The 25,643-nt window shown below is 34.4% G+C and overlaps 1 protein-coding gene and 2 pseudogenes across 2 annotated transcripts; 2 read left to right on the top strand and 1 right to left on the bottom strand.

The window, feature by feature from the left end:
• Positions 1-12,095: 12,095 nt before the first annotated feature.
• LOC105763198 (protein STRICTOSIDINE SYNTHASE-LIKE 5-like) lies at positions 12,096-13,667 on the top strand (annotated as a pseudogene).
• LOC105763195 (isocitrate dehydrogenase [NAD] regulatory subunit 1, mitochondrial) lies at positions 13,593-16,293 on the bottom strand. 2 transcript variants are annotated; one of them, XM_012581326.2, is made up of 4 exons: positions 15,574-16,293; positions 15,218-15,445; positions 14,795-14,873; positions 13,593-14,232 (listed from the first exon to the last, which is right to left on the bottom strand). In XM_012581326.2, the coding sequence occupies exons 1-4, from the start codon at positions 16,081-16,083 to the stop codon at positions 13,958-13,960; spliced, it is 1,092 nt and encodes a 363-aa protein (XP_012436780.1). In that variant the 5' UTR covers positions 16,084-16,293; the 3' UTR covers positions 13,593-13,957. The 2 variants fall into 2 exon arrangements, with proteins under 2 accessions (XP_012436780.1, XP_012436779.1); XM_012581325.2 differs by having other exon boundaries at positions 15,218-15,457; positions 15,574-16,291.
• A 1,613-nt stretch (positions 16,294-17,906) lies between these two features.
• LOC105761965 (ABC transporter B family member 15-like) lies at positions 17,907-20,071 on the top strand (annotated as a pseudogene).
• Positions 20,072-25,643: the final 5,572 nt, after the last annotated feature.

The raw sequence follows: 25,643 nt of genomic DNA, 5'->3' as shown, positions 1-25,643 counted from the left end.
TTCATAAATTGTAAAATCGTCCACAAATACCTCAATTATTTTCTTGACATAGTCGGAAAATATACTTACCATACACCTCTGGAATGTGGCTGGCACATTGCAAAGTCCAAACGGCATCCGTCTGTAAGTGAATGTGCCAAAGGGACATGTAAACATTGTTTTCTCTTGGTCCTTTGGTGCCACTAGTATTTGGAAAAAACCTGAACAACCATCAAAAAAACAGTAGTGAGTTTTTCCCGCTAAATGTTATAACATTTAATTAATAAAAGAAAGTGGAAAGTGGTCTTTTAGAGTTAAAGAGTTCAACTTCTTGTAATCTATACAGACTCTTTACCCATTTTGGACTTGAATGGGAACTAAATCTCCTATTACATTTTTTATTACAGCCATACCAATTTTCTTTGGTACCACATGAATTGGGTTGATCCAATTATTGTCGAAAATTGGATAGATCATCCCGACGTCCAGTAGCTTTTAAATTTCCTTTTTGACAACCTCCATCATTGGTGGATTAAGGCATCTTTGAGCTTCTCTCTTTGGGTTTGCGTTTTCTTCTATTAGTACTCTATGAATACAACTTGAGGGACTTAACCCTTTTATGTCGATAATCATCCATCCTTAACCCTTTTATGTCGATAATCATCCATCCAATAGCCCCTTTGTAGTCTCTCAATACTCGAATTAAATTCTCCACTTCCAATCTCGAAAGTTTACTGGAAACTATTATTGGTAAAGTGTTTCCATTACCTAAATAGGCATACTTCAAGTGTTATGGCAATGGTTTAAGCTCTATCTCTAGGGCCTGAAAAATAGAAGGCAACAATTTAGTTTTAGAAGTTGAAAGTTCAAAGTACTTACCTTGGCTTCTAGGAAATTGATGAGTCTCCAATAGAACAACGGTTTCCTAAATCGTCTTTCTGAACGTCATTATCTCCTCCAATTTATCCATCGTATTGAGGTCTAAATTCTTTGAAAGTACAGTTTGTAATTCATCCCCTTCATGATACTTAAAATGAAATTTCGTTACTAGTTCAATAATATCAACACTAGAAATATTTGATATTATGTTGGGTTGGCCCATCGCCTCATAAATATTAAATTTTACCACCTCACCGTCGAATTCCATAGTGAGGGTTCCACTTCGAATATTAATCTCTGTACGTGCGGTACTTAGGAATGGTTTCCCGAGTAGAATATCGAAGCATTTTTTGAGTGGTCGTCCTCCATATTGATGATGTAAAAGTCTGCAAGAAAAATTAGTTCATTCACCTTTACGATGACATTTTCCAGCACCCATTCTCGATATACGCATGACCTATCTACCAATTGAATAATCACCCATATTTCTTTCAAATGACCCATGTTTAGTAATTTAAAAATAGATAAAGACATTATGTAACATCTAAAATTTAGGTCAATAAAATTTAGAAATATATAAAAAAAATAGAATTGACCCAATGGTTAGTCATTAAATGTGAAAGCTTGAAAGTTAGTTGGAGGTCTTAAGTTCAAGTATCAACTCTTACAAAATAAATTAATTTTTGCAAATTCTTTTTTTTTATGTGTTGGCATCCAAGCCTAGTAAACCTAGGTATAAATACAATTTTTTATCAAAATATTTAGCTTGTTAATCCATTTTCTTCTACCTTAGCCGTCCTTAACCCCTTTCCCTCTCTTCATATTTATTTTTTTTCTTTTCCCTTTTTCCTCTATTGTTGTTGTTGCCTACACCTCCCATTTTATCATCATCATCTTCTTCTTTGTGCATCAAGATTGTGCACCATTTCCATTACTATATTGTTAAAACTTTTTCTCAATTAAATCAGCCCCAAATATGAAATTTTGAACTCCAAGATCGATCCCAAACATCGCCTAGGAAGTGTCATTATCATCTTTTTCGACTAGCTTGTGTAAGGTCTCTTTTCTCTTCAATTTATTAATTAATCTTGTCCATTAAAAACTTAAATTTCTAGATCAGGAATTTAGGGGATTTTAAATGTTTTTAAAGGTATTTTCTAGATTTTAATAAGGTCTCAAACCATTTTAAAATCCATCCCCAATTTCGGCCACCATAGGTGGTGGTGCGTGCGCACATGTGTAGAATAAGGGGCCGTTTTGTTTCTTGAATCTTGCCCAATTAATGCCAACCTTAATTTGAGTTCTTGAACCTTCCTAATAAGCTATTAAACCCATGTCAATTAGGGAAAAATGTTCTTGATCGTTTGGGCATTCGAAACTCACAAATCGGGAAGCGTAACTGCAGTTAAGCATAAAATTAATTGTTGTTTCCACATAGTTGTAGGGTAAATGTTATGGATTGATAAATGAAGGAATTTAATAATTATTAGCTACTAATTTTCCAGTATATTATGGAATTAGGTGCTAACCCAAACACCCTGAATCAATTGTAAAACCGAACAACGATCGTACATACGGTTCGCACTAAAACAAGGTAAGGAATCGAACTAGTTTAATTCATAAAATGGTTATTAAATTGATTGACTTTATATTAAAATTTGGTTTAGAATCGTATAAAGGTTTATTAAGTAAAATTAGAAGATTCACTAGGGTGCTGCGAGAAGGCGAAAAATAAGGTGTGGGTCCTAAACTTGTAAAATTTGTTTGATAATGATAAATGTCATATTATATTTGATAAATTAGCTTGATGATAGGTTTGGGATAGTAGCTAAAATATTAGTTTTGCGAGTGGCTGAACCAGGTATGTTTCGAGCTTTAAATGATTGATGTGTTGGCAAAATTGTTAGTTTGACTGTATAATATATAATTGAGATTGTTATACATAATTATATTATGTGATATGAGAATGTTTGATTGAATGGTATGAAATGTTGAGATATTAGGGTTGTGCATGATTTAAATGCATGAAATATTTACTATGGTATTTATACGTGAGGTTGTTATTGGTGCACAATGAAATTCGTAAAGTGTGTGAATTGAATGATATTGATAGATACCATCTTAATGGTGATTTGAAAATGGGAACACTGCTTCCTTTTTCTGAAAGTATATGATTATTGAGGACATGTTGAACATGTCGAATAAATGCGAAAAGTGTTGAAATATGATTATGTATGAAATTATATGACATATTGCATGTGCATTGGGATTGAATTTTGTGGTTGACGGAGGAGTTCCGTAGAGTACCGATGGTATATTAATTACGTATATATTTGTAGTCAGTGCACTGCATTTGGAGTACCGAGGGGATTGGCGATTATATCACATTATTTATTTGGCAGTTTCACTGCATTATTGATTATTGGTGGTTTTACCATATCGAACTTTATTCACATACGTTGGAGTTTGGCAGACGGGTTTTGGGGAACTCGTGGTGTGTAGCGGATAGTATGGGTAGGATCTCACATGTAAATTTTTCACAATCATGTGCATTTGAAATTATTATTGATAATGTTTGATTGTGTTATTGGTACCTCTATGAATTGGCCTGTATAAATGCTTAATACTTGTTTAGTCTCACACTGAGCTTGTTAACCTCACTCCATTAACTCAACTTCTCAGGTAATGATCGAACTTAGGATCAGAATTGGCATGCCGACGTACGGCGGACTTTGGACTTTACTTCGTCATATTATTTTAATTTAATTATATTTTTAGGTTATTTCATTATTATTCGATTTTAGATTGCAAATTTTATTTAAATTGGGGTTTGGGACTGTTCAAGATTTTGGGGTTTTCATGCATGCATGACACGCATATTTGGTATAGATACACGATTTTTATAAATATGTTGAAATGAACTATGCATTATATATGGCTAAATTAATAATTTGACTAGTAATGGTACATTTTTGCTGCTAAGAATATAACAAAATGATTTTTAAAAGGTAGCGCCGTTAGTAAGGTTTTACAAAAACTCACTTAATTCGCTAATTTGGCCTAAGCATGGTTGGACTAAGTAAATGAACATTTTCCAAAGCTAACAATGGAAATCATGATTTTATAAAAAGGAGTACTTGAAGGTTTTTAACTATCGTTAGGGTAGGTTCGACACTAAAGTGTCCAATATGGCCATCTCGATTCGACTATAACGTCTAGGTTGGGTTTGAGAGGTTACACATTACATTAATAAATGCTCCCAAATCAGACATGGCTTTCTTTATGCTAATATTACCTATTTTGCATGATATAGAAAACATACATTTTTTCTTACACTTAGGCAGGATTTTCCTTTGTAGCACTATAGAAACATTTTCTCCCACGTTCACCAATTCGTTTTCTTGAAGTTTTTTTTTCGATGCACAGTTCTTTCAAAAATTTTGCATAACGTGGAACCTGTTTAATTGCATCAATTAAATGAATATTAATTTCTACCTCCGGAATGTCTCAAGGATTTCTTTTTCCTTTCGTTCCTTTTTAACTTGGGCGAGCCTTCCAAGGTATGGGAGAGGTACAACAAATGATTTATGAGGCACCGGCTCAGTGGGAGCTGCTGGTTCGGCTTTCTGTTCAACGTCATGGTCACGACTCGTTCCAGGCACTAGTTCTAACTCTGTTCCATCTTTTATGATTACAACACTTGCATTTTGACGTAGGTTTAGCTCAGTTTCAGATGACAATTTTCCTTGGTTCTCCAAGCAATTAGCCGTAAGTGGTAACTTACTTATTTGCTGATCAATTTCTTGGAAGTATGCGTAAGACTTTTATTGGCACTTTTTAATGCTAATGGCTAACCTCTCTACTATGGTTTTAAGAGATGACTTTGGAGGTTGATATTGTTGAGGTAGAGGTGGTCTTGGTTGATACGATTGATTGTATTGAAGGTCCGATCTATAGCTCAGGTTTGGGTGATCCCTCCATCCTGCATTCTACGTGTTTGAATATGGATTGTAACGCCTTTAAAGTGGCCTTGGGAAGTTCCTAATGGTATCTACTTGTGTATTTGTATCCTCAAGTGAAATCGGGCACGAGTCGGTTGGATGATCAGGCCTGGCACAAATCCTGCACAACCAAGCTGGGTTCGTTTTTCCTACAAGCATATTTTTAACCACATTAGTAAGTTCATCAATCTTATCTACTAAAAAATGAGTACTTAGCTCGTGAACCCTTCTCATAGGTTCCATAGGTGGTCGATACTGTTGAGGATTTACAGCCATGGTCACTTGCGGCATCAATCATCTTCATTTTCATTAGGAGTAACCCATCATAGAAATATTGTAAAAGCGACTATTCAGACAAACCATGTTGTGGGTAACTTACGCACAACTTCTTGTATCGCTCCCAATATTCATAGAGTGACTCTGCTTCCTTTTGTTGTATTCCGACTATACACCTCCTTAATTCGACTGCTCGAGCCGTTGGGAAAAACCTGTCAAGAAATAATCAAGACATATTAATCCAATTATTAACAGATCCCAGAGGTAAATAAAACTGTCATTCTCTAGTAGAGTCGTCTAATGAAAAAGGAAAAGGTTGTAGTTTTATTTGATCCTCAGTTACTCCTTCTGGTTTCATGCTTAGACAAACCATGTGGAACTCTTTTAAATGAGTATGGGGGTTCTCATTTTTTAGACCGCAAAAAGTAGGCAATAAATGTATTAATCACAACTTTAACTCGAATGGTGTTTCACCCGCCAGATAAGTTATGTATAATGGTTGTTGTTCATCTGGTACAGCTGCAAGTTGGTGTATAGTTTGATTTGTCATTTCGTCTGAATCTTCGGAGTAAGATCCTTCTTCAAAGTCGAATTGTGGTTGTTTATCGGCCAATAGCTTCTCTTCGAAGTGTTCGAGCCAACTTTTCTATTTCCAATTCAAATGCTAGAGTCTCCGATTCTAACCTGATCATAAAAAAAAGAATCAAAAATTATAAATTTTTACCAATCCCCAGCAACGGTGCCAAAATTTGATGGGCGTCGAAACTATTAAATATAAATTCCTAAGACAAAAATAATAGTAATAGCAGTATAGAGCAGTAGAGTCGAATCCACAAGGACTGACTATCTAATTTCGCCTTTTTTCGTAACCAGAATCGCTGTTGTAGTCACAGTCGTGCCCATGACCTATGCGTAGCAAAGCTGAAAAATAAAAATAAAAATAAAAGTGGCGGGTTTAAATTGATAAAGATAATAAAATAAGGAAATACAAAGTGTAGTAAAATAAAATAAAAACATATTCGAAATTGCAAAAAAAATTTAAGTAAATAAAGTAAATTGGTAAATAGAATATTTTTAAGCTTAGAGTCTGCTTGATTGGGAGTAAAATGTTTTCCGGAAAATGATTTCTGGAAAATGTTTTACTTTTCTGTAAAATGATTTACTGGAAAATATTTTTTGGTGTTTGATTGAATCTGTGTAAAATGTTTTCTGCTGTTTGACAGATTTCTTGAAAATATTTTTCGGAAAAGTTGTTTTTACATATATTAAATTGTTTTTACATATATATTAATAAATTTTATATTTTAAATTATTTTTACATATATTGCAATGATTTATTTATAATAATACTCAATTATTAACCTACACTATTAATCGTTATAAATTGAAAAAACTATATCAAATAAATTATTTGTAATTGATGATGTTAATATTTTAAAGCCAAGGATGTGATTGATGATGATGTGACTGATGATGTTAATATTTTAAAGCTTCAATTAGAATATTTTAAGGCTTAGGGATTAATTTAAAATATAAGCCATTGTTTTGAGGATTTAGTGCAAATAACGTATAACATAATGTTTCAATACAATGAAAAAATCGAGTGATGTCAAGGTCCAACCTTTTGAACCGAAAACTAATGATTCAACTGATTGAATTGGTGGTATAGACCATGATACAAACTACATCACTATGAATTGATTAAAAAATCGAATATTAAGGCAAACCAAAGTGTTCTTTTTGTAACTTAACAAAACCTGAATTTTCCATGCTTGAAATAACGATATCTTAACAAAACCTTCAATATCTTATTTCATAATTCATATGCTTGTAACTTTGTTTTCCACAATTTATTCCGTCTTAAATGTATGACAATTGAATGTGGCACAAAAAGCATCTCAAATTTTGAATTTATTTTTTATATATCAAAGGTTTGGAGGGGTGGTTGAAACAACAATGTTTACAAAAATTTTTAATTACCAACTGTCTACATTTTTCTTACAAGTAGAAATGTATTAGAGCAATTATAAAGTAGAATTAAACTAATATAAAATATAAAAAGACGATGAACCAAATAAAATTTACATATTGCAATTGTGTAAGGTAGAATTTGAGTACTAAAAGACCTAAGATGTTAGTCTTTAAATTGTTGCAGTAATAACAATACCAAATTAATACTCCATCCTCTCCAAGTTTGACATTTCTTAATAATTCTTGTTTAATTAGCTACTATTTCATGATTCGATAGAAGTTTGCAGATCTGGAGAAGCTTCACCTACGATGAGCTTCTATGGTAACTAATAGATTATCAAATATCAAACATAGAAAATTTTACTTTTTTACTGCAAAGTACAGTGTAAATGAATAAATGTGTATATATAAAAACAAATGTTTGAATGAAACAAATGTTTCAAAAACAAATGCCATGCTATTAGCAGACCAGAATCAAGAAATAAGACATTCCAAAAAAGCTCAACACTAACCTCTTATGAAAATATCAACCAAGGCCACTAACAGGAGTAAGAATGCTGAGGTAGAGGCTAGGACAGCAAGAACTGTATAGCTGGAGGTCAAGCATAGAAAGAAATTAGAACCGTGTCAGCAAGAACATTAGCTGCAACAGTTGATTCAACCATTTAAAATATTGGAAATATGTGATGTATCATGCCAGGGCATATATGTTCAAATTGTAACCAAAACATTAGTAGTTCAAATTACAAAGATATAAGATAGGTTTCGTGCAAAATTAACCATGAAAATCTACGTGTAATGCATTATGCTGAAGCAAAGAAAGAAAGAAAGGCGTAAGCAATGCCAGTCAAAATATTAGATTAGGCCCTGAAAGTAAATAAGGAGCCTGGATGTAGCATGATTGAAGTAAATGGCGTTGTTCATGAGTTCTTAGCTGTTGAAGGAGTGATTCTTGAATAAATCGATATTAAAAATCAATCCATTCTGCTGGAAAGTAAGAATGACGCTCAGAGATAAATGATAAAAGTAGCTACAACAAATTGATGGTGCATAATGAAGTTGCAGTAGAAAAGGAGTCATGAATCTCACATTCATGGTATGCTAGAGTTCGACGGGGATGTGTCTTTTGTGGACAAAACTGTGATGCCTCAATTGACAAAAAGCATGAGACAGACAGGAAATTATGTCCAAGGACTCAGATTTTGATGGAGTTACGGGCATAGGCCCTTAAGTAAAGGTAGATATTCTTCTTGCATATGTATGCTTGCATTGCATGTCAAGTAGCTTCTAGCCAAAAATTAAATTGAAAACCAACTTATGGACCCTTTAATGTTTGAATTTAAAGCTAAAGTTGTAGCCTGATGCAAATTAGAAGCATTGGCCAGCTCTATGTTGCTTTGACTCTACATTTTCCTTTTAAATATCCGCATTTGAAACTTGTGTCTGACACTTAGCTATAAAACTATGTTTTCATGCCTGTATCAAATACATACTCGAATCCAAATATATGATCCTACAAAAATCACATCTTCAAGTTGTATTAAGAACACTAATATACTTTAAGGGTAAATTGCCTTCTATTATCTTTAAAACTAGAAGCCAATACGTATGCAGATCATGCGTAAGTTCCAAAACCGATAGAAGAGGCAGAGATCAACTACTAGGTATCGTACCATCCTGGGAAAGAATTGAATCACTTCGAGAAGCATTGAAAGTTAGATGCTACTGTATTGGTGTTAAGGCTGCAATCTAACAAAGTAAATGAAAAAAATTGTAACCCTTAAAGCTTTGAAGGTCAAATGTTACTGTATTGGTGTTAAGGTAAGATGCTACTGTATTGGTGTTAAGGCTGCAATTTTTTTCAATTTTCCTTTCCATTTAGCATTATTCACTCATAATCTTAGATTAGAAGAACTCAACAACAACAGAGAACGGTAAAGTCCAAGAATTGCCAATCACTGACGGTTCTAAATCGACCAAGTTGGAGGTCAAGAGAACTTACAGATGAAATTTAGCAAAGATTGCAGAAGCTATATAGCATACGCATGCATGATGGGGTGCTAAAGTATCCAAATTACCCATTTTCCAGTTAACCCAGAAACTGATTTGCATAAAACATTTTCAGAAAACTACCCATTTGCAGAAAACACATCTACTGCAAAAACTTGCAGAAATCAACAGATCCCCTAACCTAGAGCTTGCAATTTTACCTTCGATAAACCAGCAGAGGTGAAGCAGCACGCTAACGAGGCAAGCAAAGAGAACAGCAAAATTAGCAGAGAAGATGAGGCAGAGATGATGAGGCTGCAATCGATAGGGTGAAGAGAGTGAAGAGAGGAGTTGTGGAAAGGGTGAAGAAAAGAGCTGTGGAAATGGTTTCAAGGGTGAATAGATGAGCTGTGGAAAATGTCTTACCGATTTCTAAAGGGTAAGACATTTTCTGGAAATATGCGTTGGTTTTACCCGTGTTTTGGAAAATGTTTTCCTTAGGAATTCATTTTCCAACAATCAAACACCGTAAAATGTAGAAAACCAATTCCGGAAAATATTTTCCCCTATCAAACAGACCCTTAGCATTAGCCTCGGTGTACTCTAATCTTGAATCGATCCCTGAAATTGATTTTCCCTTCCAAGCGATAAGCTGGTTATAGCAATCAAGGATCCCTCAAATCGCCAACTCTTCCTCTCGTAGTCGATCTCGGTATCACCTGCAAATTGACCCTTGTCAAATTTCCAACCACGTGGCACGTACCCGTAATTTAAGACTTTGACAACCTTACGATCTGAAAAGCCCAACTCGAATTAACGGTCTCAACTATGTGGGTCGTTTAAATCTGATCACTATTTCCCTTGATGGAATTCAACTAGCTTTTTTCCAATTGAACACGCCAATTTGTTCGTGGGATTTTAAATACAACACCGCCGACTCAACTTCCCAACTGTACGCCAAACGATTCCAACCCAATGCATGCTTTTCAAATTGAAATCGAATCAACTTTAAGGGACGAATTTGAACTATCCTATATACCAGAGAGATAGCGAATACCGAATTGCAAAGTATTTAGTGTGGGTTTATATCTCACGATTACTTTGTCAAAGCGATAACTGGGCTAAGACTAAAAAGGGCTCAGTTAATCATGAAAAGTATCATGCTTGAAAATAAATAGTTTAAATGGAATTGTAGAAAGTGGGAAGGGGAAGGAGAAGGGCTTGGTTGGCAAATAATCAAAAAATTGAAAGTAAAAGAAAAATAGTTGAAATGGTCGAATAGAGTATCACGCAGGAATGGAAAAAAAATAAAGAATTTATTAAATGTCAAAGGTAAAAGTGTGTGTTTAATTGGTTGTAGACCTGTCCATGGGTCGGGCGGCTCGACCCGGCCCGGCCCGACGGCCCGCCCGAAATATGGGAGGGTTCAGGTAAAAATATAGGCTCGAAATATGGGCTTGGGCAAAAAAAGAGGCCCGTTTAGAAAATGGGCAGGCCTCAAGCAAATTTTTTTGGCAGGCCTACCCCTACCAAATTTTGAAAATATATTAAATATATATTTTTATGTTTAAAATATACTAGTTTAAGTTTTTTATGTTTTAAGTTTTTTATGTTTAAAATATATATATTTTTATGTTTAAGTTTTTAAAATATATATATTTTTATGTAACAAAATATCCTGCACATGTATTAATATTGGTTGGTTTTAAGATAAAAAAAATGTAAACTTATTTGTTTACAAAAATATTTGATAATACAAAAATGTAAACTAATCAAATGTTAGATTTTGTTACAACAATTAATACAATTAACAATTAATAATTTGATAATTTTACTAACAATTAATTTTAATAACAATTAGTTTTAATTTTATCAAAAAAAATTAATTTTAATTAAAACGGGCCGGGCCGGGCCGGGCCGGGCTCAGGCCCCATATTCTTTTCCCGGGCCAGGTCTGGACAAAATCTCTGGCCCATATTTCGGGCCGGGCCCGAGCCTAGGAAGTGGGCTGAAATTTTTTTCTGGGCCCGGCCCGGCCCATGGACAGGTCTAATTGGTTGTAACCATTAGGTATTTATACACACTTTCAGTGCTAAATTTTAGCTAGATTTTTTCTAAATATTATCACTAAATAATTTAAAATTTAAAAATCAAATTTAAACCAGAGATTAAATGTAAATTAATTACAGAGTTGTAACAATATAAAAAATCCTTCAATTTTTATCCAGCCACTTTAAAAAAATATTTCAACCCTTTAATCTTTATCTAGTCATCTTTATATCTTCAACCTTTCAATCAAGGCCTCCTCTTTGCTTTTTGCTTCAATTTAGCCTCTTTTTGTAAGAGTTTGAATTCAGCACACCAACTTCATTCCTAACAAGAAAAATCTAAATTTAATAGTATTTTATTTGACAATTAGCCAAGAATAAATATATTAAAATACGAATTTATCTGGCTATCACCCTTTCATCTAAAAAGTTAAAAAAAATTATCTAAATTTGATTGGAAATATATAAAAAACAAACACCCAAATATACAATATAATAATTTTTCATATTTTTAATTCCTTTAAAATTAACCCTCAATGTCACAATAAAAAGTGCAAATGTTGAGAGTTGGATTTTTTAGAACCAAGACTGAATTAATACAATGTATAAAAATTAAGGGTTAAAGTTGCTATTATATCAATTTTAAAAGTTGCTACTACAACTAGTGTCCAAAAATACAAAATTAAATAGTTGGATGACAAAAAGAAATTTACTAATAATTGAGTGATCATTTTATAACTTTTACTAATTAAGTGACCGGAAAAAAATTTAATAGTTGAGTTAGTCTTTTTAAATATAAGTCAAGAATGCATTATCCTAACATTTAATAATTAATTATTAAAAGTTGGCAAGTTGCATTATCCTAACATTTTTGGGCTCACTATGACCCCTTAGATCTGTAAAATTGGTATATATTAAAATCGTTTTTGTTGAATCTGCAAGTCCCCAACGCTTCAATGCCTCACTCAAATTCTGATTCGGGGTATGCCATCTCCTGCTCCTCATCCAAAAAAGAGACTATGCCCCTTCCCTCTTCTTTTATCCACTTTGTTTCCCTTACTGGCAGCTGTGCTTGTCTACCAGCTTGATCCATTCGATCCAGCTCCTTTGCCCATCCACGAGTTGGGTCAGGCAGCCATGTCTGTGTCGTTGCGCAACGATCGCATGCTGCAAGGTGCAGAGCTCGTGGGTGCAGGGGAGTTGCTAGGACTAGAAGACATCGCATATGATTCCAAGTCGCACCTCATTTACACCGGCTGTCAGGATGGGAGGATCAAGCGAGTTAGATTGCACCACGCAGATTCAGCAGTGGAAAAATGGGTTAACACCCACGGTAGACCGCTAGGAGTGGCTCTTGGCTACAATGGGGAAGCTATTCAAGCTTGCAGATGGAGTAGATGTAGCTGACAATGGTATGATATACTTCACCGACGCTTCCTACAAATATAGCATGGAAGATAGCGTTTGGGACGTGCTGGAGGGTAAGCCACATGGGCGGCTTATGAGCTTCGATCCTGTTACCAGAAAAACCAGGGTGTTAGTCACCCATCTTTACTTTGCTAATGGAGTTGCTGTGTCACCACGTCAAAATTCTCTAATCTTATGTGAAACCACAATGTATGTTCCCTTCCCGAAAAGGCTTCTCATAATCCCAACAGTGACATGCTAATAACAATGATAATCAATTTAATTGCAGGAGAAGATGTAGAAAATATTACATAGAGGGCAACAAACAGGGAGAGCAAGAGAAATTTGTGGATAACTTGACTGGTCTGCCTGATAATATTAAATATGATGGAGAGGGCCACTACTGGATTGCATTAGCCACGGTAAATTAATAAAAGTTAATACTATTTGATGCCTTGATATTCTATACACTGGCTATGCATAGTTGTAAAATATATTTAATTGGGCAGGGAAATTCGGTTGTTTTGGACTTGGCATTGAGATATGCTTTCATCCGAAAGGCCATGGGACTGATGGAGAAGTACATTGGAGGATTGTCAAAGGGGAAAAATGCAGGTTTGGAGGATTGTCAAAGGGGAAAAATGCAGGTGTCTTAGTAGTTGATTTGGAAGGAAAACCGGTTGCCCACTACTATGATCACAAATTATGTTAGGTTACAAGCGCAATCAAGATTGGAAATCGTTTATACTGTGGCTCTTTTGTTTATCCCCACATTACCAGCCTCGATCTGAATCAACATCCTGCCAGATCAACTGTGTCTGTGTGAGCAACAAAACTAGATTTACTACATTATTCGCTGCCCCTGCTGCTGCAGAATCAAATTACAGACATTAATTACTGGCTTGCCTTCTGCTGGTTTGATTATCAATAATGCCTTTGTTTAACTACCTGTGGATTTTAAACGCTTCCCAACTTATTGAACCATACGATAGCAAAACAGCGATAAATTTACTAAATACATGACACACAAAGGGCGCAGAAATGAGATAGGAAAACTGATATACTGACTTTAAATGCAAATTACATCCATTAATACAATAAAATCGCGATTAACAGACCCACAATTTTATTTAAATATAAGGTGGAAGAGTGATTATTTTATACTATTATTAGTGGACATTCCAATCAAAGGAATCGTAGTTTGTGTTGTAGTAGTCCAAGTATCAAAAGCATTGATCTCTATCATGGTATTTTTGGGCTGTTAAATGCAGGTTTCATGAATATTCAGAGTTTGATAGCACCAAAAGTTGTCAGGATTGGTTGCCTGGTCATAACTTGCGTTGGGTGTAATTGCCCTATAACTTGCGGGTAAATGGTAAAGCTGTGATTAGTCGATTATCTTCTTGCTCAGTCTAATGCAGCTATGACTGCATCAATGACTTCTTGAGTAGTACTAGTTCCTCCAAGGTCCTTTGTACGGTACTTGCCATCTGATATAACCCGTTCCACAGCAGTTTCCAATCGATCTGCAAATGAGGGAAACTGCAGATGTCTTAACATCATAGCAGACGACAGAAGCAGGGCCACAGGGTTTGCTTTCTTCTGTTCCACCAGATTCACATTGCCCACATTTCCTGCAGAAGCCCCTTGCTCGAAAACAGCATGATCAGCCCCAACATTGCCTGCAAAAACAGCACCCCAGAAATTGAACAAAATGTTAGCCATACATTCATGATTCAGTGAGATCCCAACACTATACCAAACTGGTGGTACCTTTTCTGCCAACAATATCTTATAACCTAACCATTAGAAAACTGAATAAAGTGGAGTGAAAATTCACTTGGCTTTCAATGTAAAAAGATACACATCCAGTGTTGAAAAGTATTTAAGGAAACAAGATTACTAAAACAGAGAGAAGAGTACACGGTTCAAAATTCCTCTTATGGCAATTACACATCTTCATTACATGGTCTACTAAAACATGAGCATTTGCTATTGCTTAATAGGCAGTTTTCATTGCTCTTATTGAAAGGAAAAACAAAAAAATAAAATGGATAGGCATGAATATTTGATTTTTAATGATTTCAGAATCACCACTCTCTACTTTTGGTCAAGAGAACCAAAGCTATATTCATCAATGATCCAACAAAACAATGTAGCCCATTCCAGAAAAGGTCAGGGTAGCAAATATTTAACAAACAGAAGAAAACATTACAAAAGACCATCAAGTGTCAATAGGTGTACCTCCAGGCATAAATCCAGTGCCCCCAGCAATACCAGCAGCTGTATTTGCAACTAAATTGCCATAAAGATTGGGTGTTACCTAAAAAAAAAATAGCCAACATAATTTATCATTAACTATAATAAGAAAATAAAGCAAGAAGCAAGTTAGAGAGTTGAACAATAATCACCTATTTTCTACCAAGTTAGTATAGCCTCTTAGAATAATCTACTTTCATTGACATTGCCAGGACTATGCAATCTCCAGTAAAACAGAGATATCCCAACAGTATGGTAGTGGAATACCATTTCATAGTGTCTAATTTCATTATTTTTAGCACCACTTGCTCTAGGTTGTTGCTCTAGGGACTAGAAGATAAAATTCTAAATTTAAGCAGTGCATATGAAATTCTCAAATTAATAGCAGGGAGGGAAGGATATGAATACCATGACATCAAACTGCTCAGGCTTGGAAACAAGCTGCATACAGCAATTGTCCACGATTATTTCATTGTACTTAATCCCTGGATACTTGGTAGAAACCTCTCGGCAAGATTCCAAGAACAACCCATCAGCAAGCTTCATGATGTTGGCTTTATGCACGGCGGTCACTTTCTTTCTGTTGTTTAAATAAGCGTATTCAAATGCATATTTTGCAATGCGCTCCGAACAGAACTTTGTTATCAACTAGCAATAAAGTAATATCAGTATGAGACACATAACATAAAAATAGAATATTTCTAAATTTTATTCAGAATTAGCAGCACAAGACAAAGAGTGGAGAGTGGAGTCAAACAGAGTACCTTAAGACTCTCGACGACTCCAGGGACGACCTCGTGTTCGAGGCCAGAGTACTCGCCTTCGGTGTTCTCTCTGATCACCACAATATCAACATCCTGATGCCTTGTGGGCAAGCCAGGCAAATTGAAGCAATTGACGAGCGAAGCGTACAAATCCAGCTCTCTTCTCAGTTGCACATTAAGCGAGCTCACACCTCCTCCCATCGGCGTAGCCAATCCTCCTTTCAAACAGACTTTGTTCTTCTTAATTGATTGGATCACTTCTTCAGGCACGCGCTCCATGTCGCCGTGAACCTCGTATCGCTCGAAATATAGAGGCGCGTGCATCGCTTCCATCACTTGCTCCACAGCACCCGTCACAAGAGGTCCGATCCCGTCACCAGGGATCAAGGTAACGGCTCGCGGCGCACCGTCGCCTGGGCGGGGCATGTAGGTGACGGATCGAGTTGGTGTCAGATTAAAAGACGGTAAGGTCCAGAGTTGTCTGAGGAGGGGAATGGATCTTCGGGCCATGGGGGTTGAGTTTTAGCCTTTGGGAAGGGAAAGATTGCGTTTGTTTAGCCTCTACTTTCAGCGAAGCAATACAGCCATTGAAAGAGCATAGCAAAGCAGAGAATAATTGGAAACAATAAAATAATATCAATTAATTAATCAATTGCAAGAGAAGTGAGTAGAGTAATGGTGGAATGCAGACAAGAGCAGCTTTCCCTTTTCATTTGTTTTGACTTATAGGATTTTTATTTTGTTATTTTGATCATTCCATTTTTAACGGTTGAAGTGAATATTTAATTAATTAATGGGATTAGGGTTGTAAAAACTTTCCAACCGTTAGATCTTTTAAACATGAATTCAAGTTCGGGTGATTCAGGTAGAGTAAAATTAGAAAAATAATTAGGTTCGGAATATTGATAACAATACTCTCAATATGCATATAATATATATATATATATATATTAGATTTTTATTTTAATAAATAAATAAATAAATAAAATACATTAAATTTTAGGTTTATACTCAAAAAATTAACCTTATTTACTTTAAAATAAAAAAAGTAAAAAATTATAATTTTATTTACTTTAAAAATAAAAAATTAAATTCGGTTTCAAGTTAAAAATCGAGGTCAATGCGGAGTCGGAATAGATTAATCAAGTTTCAAGTAGGATGTGATGGATAGATGCAGTCAGCTCTCGGCCTTGTTTGTTCATTCAGTTGGGAGAATTAGTTTACTCCTATATTGCTTGCACGTACTATGGAGTCATGTTTTCCACTGTAACTCAAAAGGGGCAACCTTTCATATTTAGATATTCCATCTGTTTTAAGTGTTTAATGTATACTTTACTCAAAAAAATTTTAAAAATAAAAAGCATAGTACAAAGGTAACAAAAACAAAATGTCAGCAAATGTAATTAGTTAATCACCGGTTTCAGGTTGGTGTGCATCATTTCATTAATAAATCGAAATGATTATTTCATTTTTACATCAATGTAAATTTTGGTTCATATTGATTGCATCAACTCGTTCCAGTCAATTTTAATTATATTGACCGAAATATTTGTGTATGAATAATATTAAAAATAGATAAAATTATTTTTATCTAACTTTTAAAAAATTATTAATCCAATTTAAACTTTAACCAAAGGAAAGGAGTAATTTTAAAATTTAAAGTAAAAATTAATAATAATAAAAAGAATTTATATAACAAACAAATTAAAGAAAAAAACAAATTTTCTAAAAGCTTCACGAACACATTTTTATGTGTATGTTTTATTAAACTTTCATTTTATATATTTAGTATGAGATGATCTTATTGTAGATTTTCTTAAATAATGTCGTGGATAATTTTGTTGTTTAATTTGTGTGATACTTTTTCATGTTTACTTTAGATTTATTAAATGATGAAATTTTATCTATGAAGTTTATTGATGAATATTTTATATAATCAATTAATATTTTATATTTAAAATTATTTAATCTAATTCATTGAAAATATATTAAATATTTTTAAAAATATTAATAAATTAAAATAGATACACTAAAACAAATCGATACCAATACATATCAATTCGTGTAGAAAAAATTGGTATACCCACGAATATGGACAAGAATACAATAAACAAAACCAAAACAGTGTTTTCTTTAATCGCGTGGTTTCAATGAAATGATCTTACCCGCTTTATTTCAAGCCCCTCCTTAGAGTCCACAACCATGTATCACACCCATCAATACACCATGATTTCATAACACTTGAGAATAGGAAGTCAACCAGTTCAAAAGGAAAGGACTGAATATTCAATAATGTATAAGTATTCCATATAACCAAAATCCACCGATCATTGATGGGAAGTAGAGGTCATCATGGGTTGGGTTATTTGGTCCGGTCTGACGGCCCGCTTGATAAATAGGAGGGTTTGGATAAAAATATAGATTCGAAATATGAGTTTAGGTAAAAAAACGAGGCTCGTTTAGAAAATGGGTCGGGCCGAGCCGGGCTCGGGTTTAACAATTTTCTTTAGAGTCAGGTTGGGTAAAAAAACGAGGCCATGTTTTGGACCCGAGCCTGAAAAATAAGCATAAAATTTTATTTGGGCTCGACCCGACCCATGATCACCTCTAATGATAAGCTGTGGCTTATATTTCATTATTCTGCTTCCACAGGAACCCATCACATGATTTACTAAGTAATATTATCCAGCATACCAATTTTTCTTACATGGGAGAGCACTTGACAAAGAGGATAAGAGAGAAGATGCCTTCAAAGGTGTTGACTTTTGAAATTGGGTGGTTTGACCAAGATTTGAATTCCAGCGGCAGTGTTTGAGCTAGGTTAGAAAAAGATGCTACTGTGGTATGTTCTGCATTTTCTTACCTTCTTTACAGTGGCGCGAATCTAGACGGGCCTCACATGGGCCGGTCCTCCTTAAAATATAAAATTGTTATTTAAGTTATTAAAATTTTTTAAAAGTTTTAAATTAGTAAAGATAAAATTGTACTTTGACTCCTCCTTAAAATTATAAAAATTCGATTTAATTCTTTAAAAATTATAAAGATATATACTACAAAAAATTTAAAATTTCATTCAGCTCCCGTTAAAAGATTGTTCTGGCTTCGCCCCTGCTTCTTTATGACTATAAATAATTGATTGAGATGATAAATTTGTAGGATACTTGATTATGGTCTTGTATGTTTCCAGGTGAAATCTTTGTTTGGTGATGGAGTGTCGCTTGTTGTGCAAACCATCTCGGGTGTAACTCTAGCTTGTGTGATGGATTCATTGCGTGGAGACTTGCCATTGTCATGATTGTTGTCCAACCGCTCATCATCCATCATCCTTAGCATGTACACTCGAATGGTTATACTTAAAAGAATGTCTGTGAAAGCCATAAAAGCACAACAAGAGAGCAGCAAGCTTGCTGCAGAGGCAGTTTCCAACCATAGAACTATTACTGCCTTGTCATCTCAAGACCAAATCATGAAAATGTTGCAAACAGCCCAAGAAGTTCCAAGAAAAGAGAATGTTAGACAATCTTGGTTTGCAGGTCTAGGACTTGGTTCAGCTCAATTGCTTACTGCTTGTATTATTGCCTTTGATTTTTGGTATGGTGGAAAACTCATATCGCAAGGATATATCACTGCGAAAGCCCTTTTTGAAACATTCCTCGTTTTGTTTAGCACCGGCCTTGTCATTGCTCAAGCTGCAAGCATGACATCGGACTTAGCCAAGAGAGCTGAGGTTGTTGGATCTTTGTTTGCGATATTCGATCGTTGCACTAGGATAGGACCTGATGAATGTCTGCGACATTCATTTTGTGACAGTCAGACTTATCAATCAGCATAGAAGCCGGGAAATCAACAGCATTGGTGGGACAAAGTGGATCTGGTAAATCAACCATCATTAGTTTAATCGAGAGATTTTATGATCCTGTCAACGGAGTAGTGAAGATTGATGGTCGAGATATAAAGGAATACAATCTAAGGTCATTGAGGAAACACAATAGCACTTGTTAGTCAAGAACCAACACTAATTTCTGGCACAATAAGGGAAAACATATCCGGAGCATCAGATAAAATCAACGAGTCCAAAATCATTGAAGTAACTAGAGCAGCAAATGCACATTATTTCATAGCAGGTCTAGCAGATGGTTATGACACCTGGTGTGGAGACAGAGGTGTGCAACTATCTGGGGGCCAGAAGCAACGAATCGCCATAGCTCGAGCCATATTGAAGAACCCAGCAATGTTATTGTTAGATGAAGCAACCAGTGCACTTGACAGTTACTCTGAGGAAGTGGTGCAAGAGGCATTGGAGCGAGTGATGGTGAGGAGAACTAGTGTTATTGTTGCACATAGGCTAAGCACCATTAAAAATTGTCATCTTATTGCTGTGCTAGACAAAGGGAAGGTGGTGGAGAAAGGCAACCATTCATCTTTGTTGGCCAAAGGGCCAACAGGAGCTTACTACTCTTTGATTAATCTTCAGAGTAGAGCACATAATTCTACTTAGTCATTCACATAAGTTGTGTATTTTTAGATGATAAATCATTTTTTGAGCTTTAGTGGGTGATAAAATGCCCCTTAGCTTTCACTATGAGCTTAATCATTTCATGGAAGCTGGTGAATATCCTATAACATTCTAATCATCATCACCCATCATTTCCTGTGTAGATAATTTTTGACATAATGATTTATTTGATCCTCTAACTTTATAAAAAAATCATTTTAGTTCTCTATTTAATTTTTCGTCTTTTTAACTCTTGAACTTGCATTATTTATCAAATCATCCTAAAATGAATGGAATTGTTAACATTGTTAACTTTGCTAACATGATATCCACATGGCAGTCCAGATATACCATGTTAACAATTAATTAATTTTTAAAATTTAAAATTAATAAAAATATTTTTATGTTTTTTAATTTTTAAAAATATTTTATTAATTTTTTATTTTTAAAATTTAAAGGATAATGACAAAATTTACCCTATACTTTATCAAAATTGTCAATATAATTTTGTACTTTAAAATTTATTTATTTTGATATTTATACTTTAATTTCGTTTATTAAAATAATACTTGCCCTTAAAACCATTAATCACATGACATCATACCAATAAAAAGATTAGACGTGAAAATTTTACCATGTCATTAAATATGTATCTATCTCTTATGCCACCATAGGTGGCTTAAAGCTAATTTTCCTAATATATATTATTATTAAAAAAACAATTTTAATTATGACTAAAAGAAAAATAATTGTACTCGTCTCTTCAAACTTCTTTTCTAGAACAAAATAAAGAAGATTGAGCCACTTCTTTTCACTGTCGACGCCAATACTCACCGGTGTCTTCTCTGACAAGGAAACATTCAATGGAGTTTATGAGTTCATCTCCTAATTTCAATCTTCTTCAACCTTGGGTTAAAATCTTCAATTATGGGCACATATATATAATGTATAATACTATTATAAAGTATGATACAAAATTAAGTGACCAATTATATTATATGTGTCACAGGTATTAAAGTGTCATAGAAATAATGTGTAGATACCATAAGTGTCATAGAAATGTATAATTCTTACTCTGGTCTATTTTGAGGTTAAGGTGCTACTACTCACATGAGTGTTTCTATGCAAGGTTGCCTGAGCTACCGAAAGTCAAGTGATGGTGAAAAGCACATCTTCGTAGGCAAAGGAAAATCAGTGGAAGTGGAAGCAATTGGGCATTTTAGGTTGTTATTGGGAACTGGTTTTTATTTAGACTTAGAAGAAACTTTTATAGTACTGTCTTTTAACTTACTAATGGATAACATTTGTACATATGTTCATTTCCATTGCCTCTACATCTAGTGACATTTTAACTTAGTGAACTAATAATGTTTACATTAGGAATAAAAAAGTTAGCTAGATATCACTCTTAAGTTACATGTGAGGTAGTTCTTGTACGAGTTTGATATTCTACCGCTATGAGACTTAATTGTCTAATTTACTCCAAGAGTCGTCTTTTTTTCGCATGTTTGGTGTGTTTGCTTGAGGACAAACAAAGAGTTAAGTGTGGGAGAGTTTAATATTCCATAATTTGATATGAAAAATTAGGCTTTCTCGATATACTTAAGGAGCTTATTCTCAAGCAAAGTATCGTCTTTTTCGTAGTTTTTAGATTTTAAGTTAATAAGTGTAAATGTCTCGATTTTACTCATTTTATGACCCAATTTGACCAATAGTGCCATTGGGGGCCTAACATGTGGTTGAGTGGTGTAGAGACGTGTTGGAGGTTGAAAACGAGCGAAAATGGCACCAAAGGAAAGGGTATCGTGATATCCTTGCCTTAGAATCGCGACACCCTCCAACAGGTTTAAAGATTGGAGACCACTCTTTAGTGGTATCACGATATCCACTTTGGGTATCATGATATCCACCCTTAAAGAATACCCCAAATGTAACACCCCTAACCCGTATCCATCGCTAGAACAAGGTTACGGATCTTTACCGAACTTTACATATCAAACTGACAAAAATTTCAAACATTTCATATCATATAATATTCATGTCAGAAACCAATCGAAATCATACATATTGTCCCTTATACAAGCCCTCGAGGCCCAAAATACGCGTTAGAAACAAGTCGGGACTAAATCGAAAACTCAAGAAAAAATTTGGAATACATTAAAACTTTTCAAAGCTGCAAGGGTCACATGGTTGTGTAGCCAGGTTGTGTGACTCACACGGTCAAGAGACACGCCTGTGTTTTAGGCCGTTTGGGCATTCGAAAATAGGGACACATGGCCGTGTCCTAGCCCATGTCCGTGCCCGTGTAACTCATTGACTTGGGTCACACGACCAAGCCACAAGTCCGTGTGCCAAGCCGTGTACCCTTTCGAAGTAACCTCACATGCCCGTGTGCGAGGTCAGTGCTAGGCCGTGTAACAGCCTCACTTGCAAACCTTTAATAAGCTACAGGGGATACACGGCTGTGTCACCTGGCCGTGTGTCACACACGACAGAGACACGGGACGAAAATAAGCCATTTTACAAGCCACATTTCTCACCCAATTTGGCACCAACCTAAACTCAACTTTTTGCATATACACAAGTCCTAAATAAGCATCCAAAACAAGCCAAAATCAAGCCTTAAACATGTAATATCTTCACATACAACCAATATGCCCTTTGGCACCTAAAATGAAAACTTATAACATGTATATCTAAACATTCAATATATCCAACTATTTAACTAACTCATATGCATATTTGTACCAAAACTTACCATGTAGGTCATTAATCAAAATATACCATTTAGTATCATTTATGTAATATATCTCTAGCATCAAATGGTCATATAAGTCACTTGTAACTTGTGCACTAAAAACACCAATACAAACCATTCAAAACTAACATCATTATATGTATGTGTTTTCCACAACAATCACTAAATCACTCCAAATTATAATACATATCCATATGCATATTCAACTACCATTTAATTTTCATCCATCAAACATAAATCAATTCAGATATTAACCATACCAAACTACACATCAAACATGATAAGGCCATTTATATATACATAGCAAAATATACCAAAACACAAGTCAAAAGCATATGGCCACAACCACAACATCACACATAGGCCAACATTAACTGAAATAACCCGTACATGCCATTATAACCAAAATTAAACAACTGAAAGTACCAAAAGAGCCGATGGATAGTGTGATATAACTCCGACAAGCTTCCAACCCGAACGAGCTTCTGAATCACTATAAAACAAGGAAAATAACATAGAGTAAACATTTAAGCTTAGTAAGTTCGTATAACTTAGAATTTAACTTACCATTTTAAATCACAATTAATGTAAGCTAACATAGCATGTCCCAACCAATTTGGCCAAAAGCCTAAATACATAATCACCAACATATTAGCCATGTAAATCATATATAAAATCCAATACACATGGATGAATTCAACAAGTAATCATATTTCATATACATGAATTATTCATTTCATATATCAATGTATCATGTAACATCACTTTTATGTATTTCATGTAAATACCTATAATAGTTCATATTGAACTCATATAATCTCGTAATAGAACTGTGCTCGTTGAACCATTTAGAATATCGTTGGATACGTGGGTAGTACACACGAGGTGTACTCAACTGTAATCTGTCAATTCCTGTACATGTATACTCATACGAGCTCTGAATCGGTATGCTCTTACAAGCTGTAAACGGTAAGCTCTTCTGAGCTGAATAATGGTAAGCTCATATGAGCTGAAATCGGTAACCCTAATGACATGTCATTTGTATCCTACGAATTCCTAAGGTTCAAATGGGGTTCAGTAGTCGTCGTACATCATTGGATATGCTATCAGTATCCATACATGGCAATTACACAATTCGCATACATATAAATCAATTGAAACATAAAAATATACATTTTAATTACACGAACTTACCTCGACGAGTGTACGTAGATACAGAGGCGACTAATCCGAGATTTTCTCTTTGCCTCGATCTAACTCCGTATGAGGTCTGATAGGATCTATACGAATGAATTTAACTCAATTCAATATAATTCATATTCAATTTAGCCCAACACACATTTTTGGATAAATTATCATTTTGCCCCTATACTTTTAATTCCTTGCAGTTTAGTCCCTAGGCTCGAAAAATGAAATTCATTCAATTTTATCCCTACCCAAGCCTAGCCGAATTATAAACATACTAATAGCAGCACATATATTTCACAATTTCACAATTTCACTATATAATAATTTCTATTTTTCAATTTAGTCCTTATTTGGCAATTTCATCAAAAATTTCTTTATAAAAGTTGTTTATCTAGCAACAACCATTCATTTTCTATGATCAAACTTCAATCTCATGCATATTCATCAATGGAAAAACCCTAATAGTTAACAATTTTGCAAATTAGTCCCTGGGCTAGCTAGATTAAGCTACAACGATCCCGAAAACATAGAAATCATTAAAAAGGAAACAAAATTGCATACCTAATTAAATGATTAAAGATGGCCAAATGTTAAGGATGAAAATGGCTTCCTTTCCTCTTGAAAATCGGTGGAAGAAGATGGAGAAAGATGATAGCAAATTAAATTTTTTTATAACTTATAATTTATTATTTAATTACTTAATTAACCTTTAAAATTAATTCAAATTACAAAATTGTCAAGCCATTATCATCCACTAACATACTAATGAGCTAATTACCATATAAGGACCTCCACATTAATGTTCTATAGCTATTTAATACCTTTATCTATTAGAACTCAACTTTTGCATTTTACGCAATTTAGTCTTTTTTATCAAATTGAACATGTAAACGATAAAATTTCTTAACGAAATTTTTATACGGTATTTCTATCATGCTGTAGACCGTAAAATAATAAAAAAAATTTAACTTCAGATTTTTGGTCCCAAAACCACTATTTTAATTTCAGTAAAAACGGGTTGTTACACCTAAGTTCGAAGTTGACTTGGTATCGCGATATCCTCTTCTGGGTATCGCGACACCAATATCGTGAAGGGAACAAAATTGGATAAAAAGGGTAGTCTTTGTCCACCCGATGCGCAACAAAATTTCATCAACATTCAGCCTAAATAATCAATTTTGACTGAGGAGGAGAGACACACACATTAGTTTAGTTTTTAGCTTTAGTTTCGTTAGGTTTTCTCTTAGTTTTTCTGCAACTTTTCTATTGTTTTCTATTTTCTCTTCTTCTTTCTTAGTTTTAAAGTTTATTTTTCTGCATTTACTTCTTGTTCTTAGTGTTCTTAGTGTTAGTTAAGTTAGTTACCACTGTAGCTTAGGTTTATTTACACTTTCAGTCCTTGTACCTTGGTTGTAAGACATTTCTAGTTTTAGTTTAAGATATTTCAATTTCTTTTACTTTAAATCAACTAAAGCTTGTTCCTTTTATGTTTATTGCTTTAGATTTTCTTTTTGAATGCTTTTAGTTTCATGTTCTTTAAGTTTTCTTGCATAAAAATCCAAACTTTTATATTTTTGTTAAGCTTTACTTTAGTGGTTTCTTTATTTTTCATTTCCATGTCCATTATCT

This window comes from Gossypium raimondii, chromosome 12 (genome assembly GCF_025698545.1).
Source record: "Gossypium raimondii isolate GPD5lz chromosome 12, ASM2569854v1, whole genome shotgun sequence".
Lineage (NCBI taxonomy): Eukaryota > Viridiplantae > Streptophyta > Magnoliopsida > Malvales > Malvaceae > Gossypium > Gossypium raimondii.
This window is presented reverse-complemented; position numbering and strand designations above follow the sequence as displayed.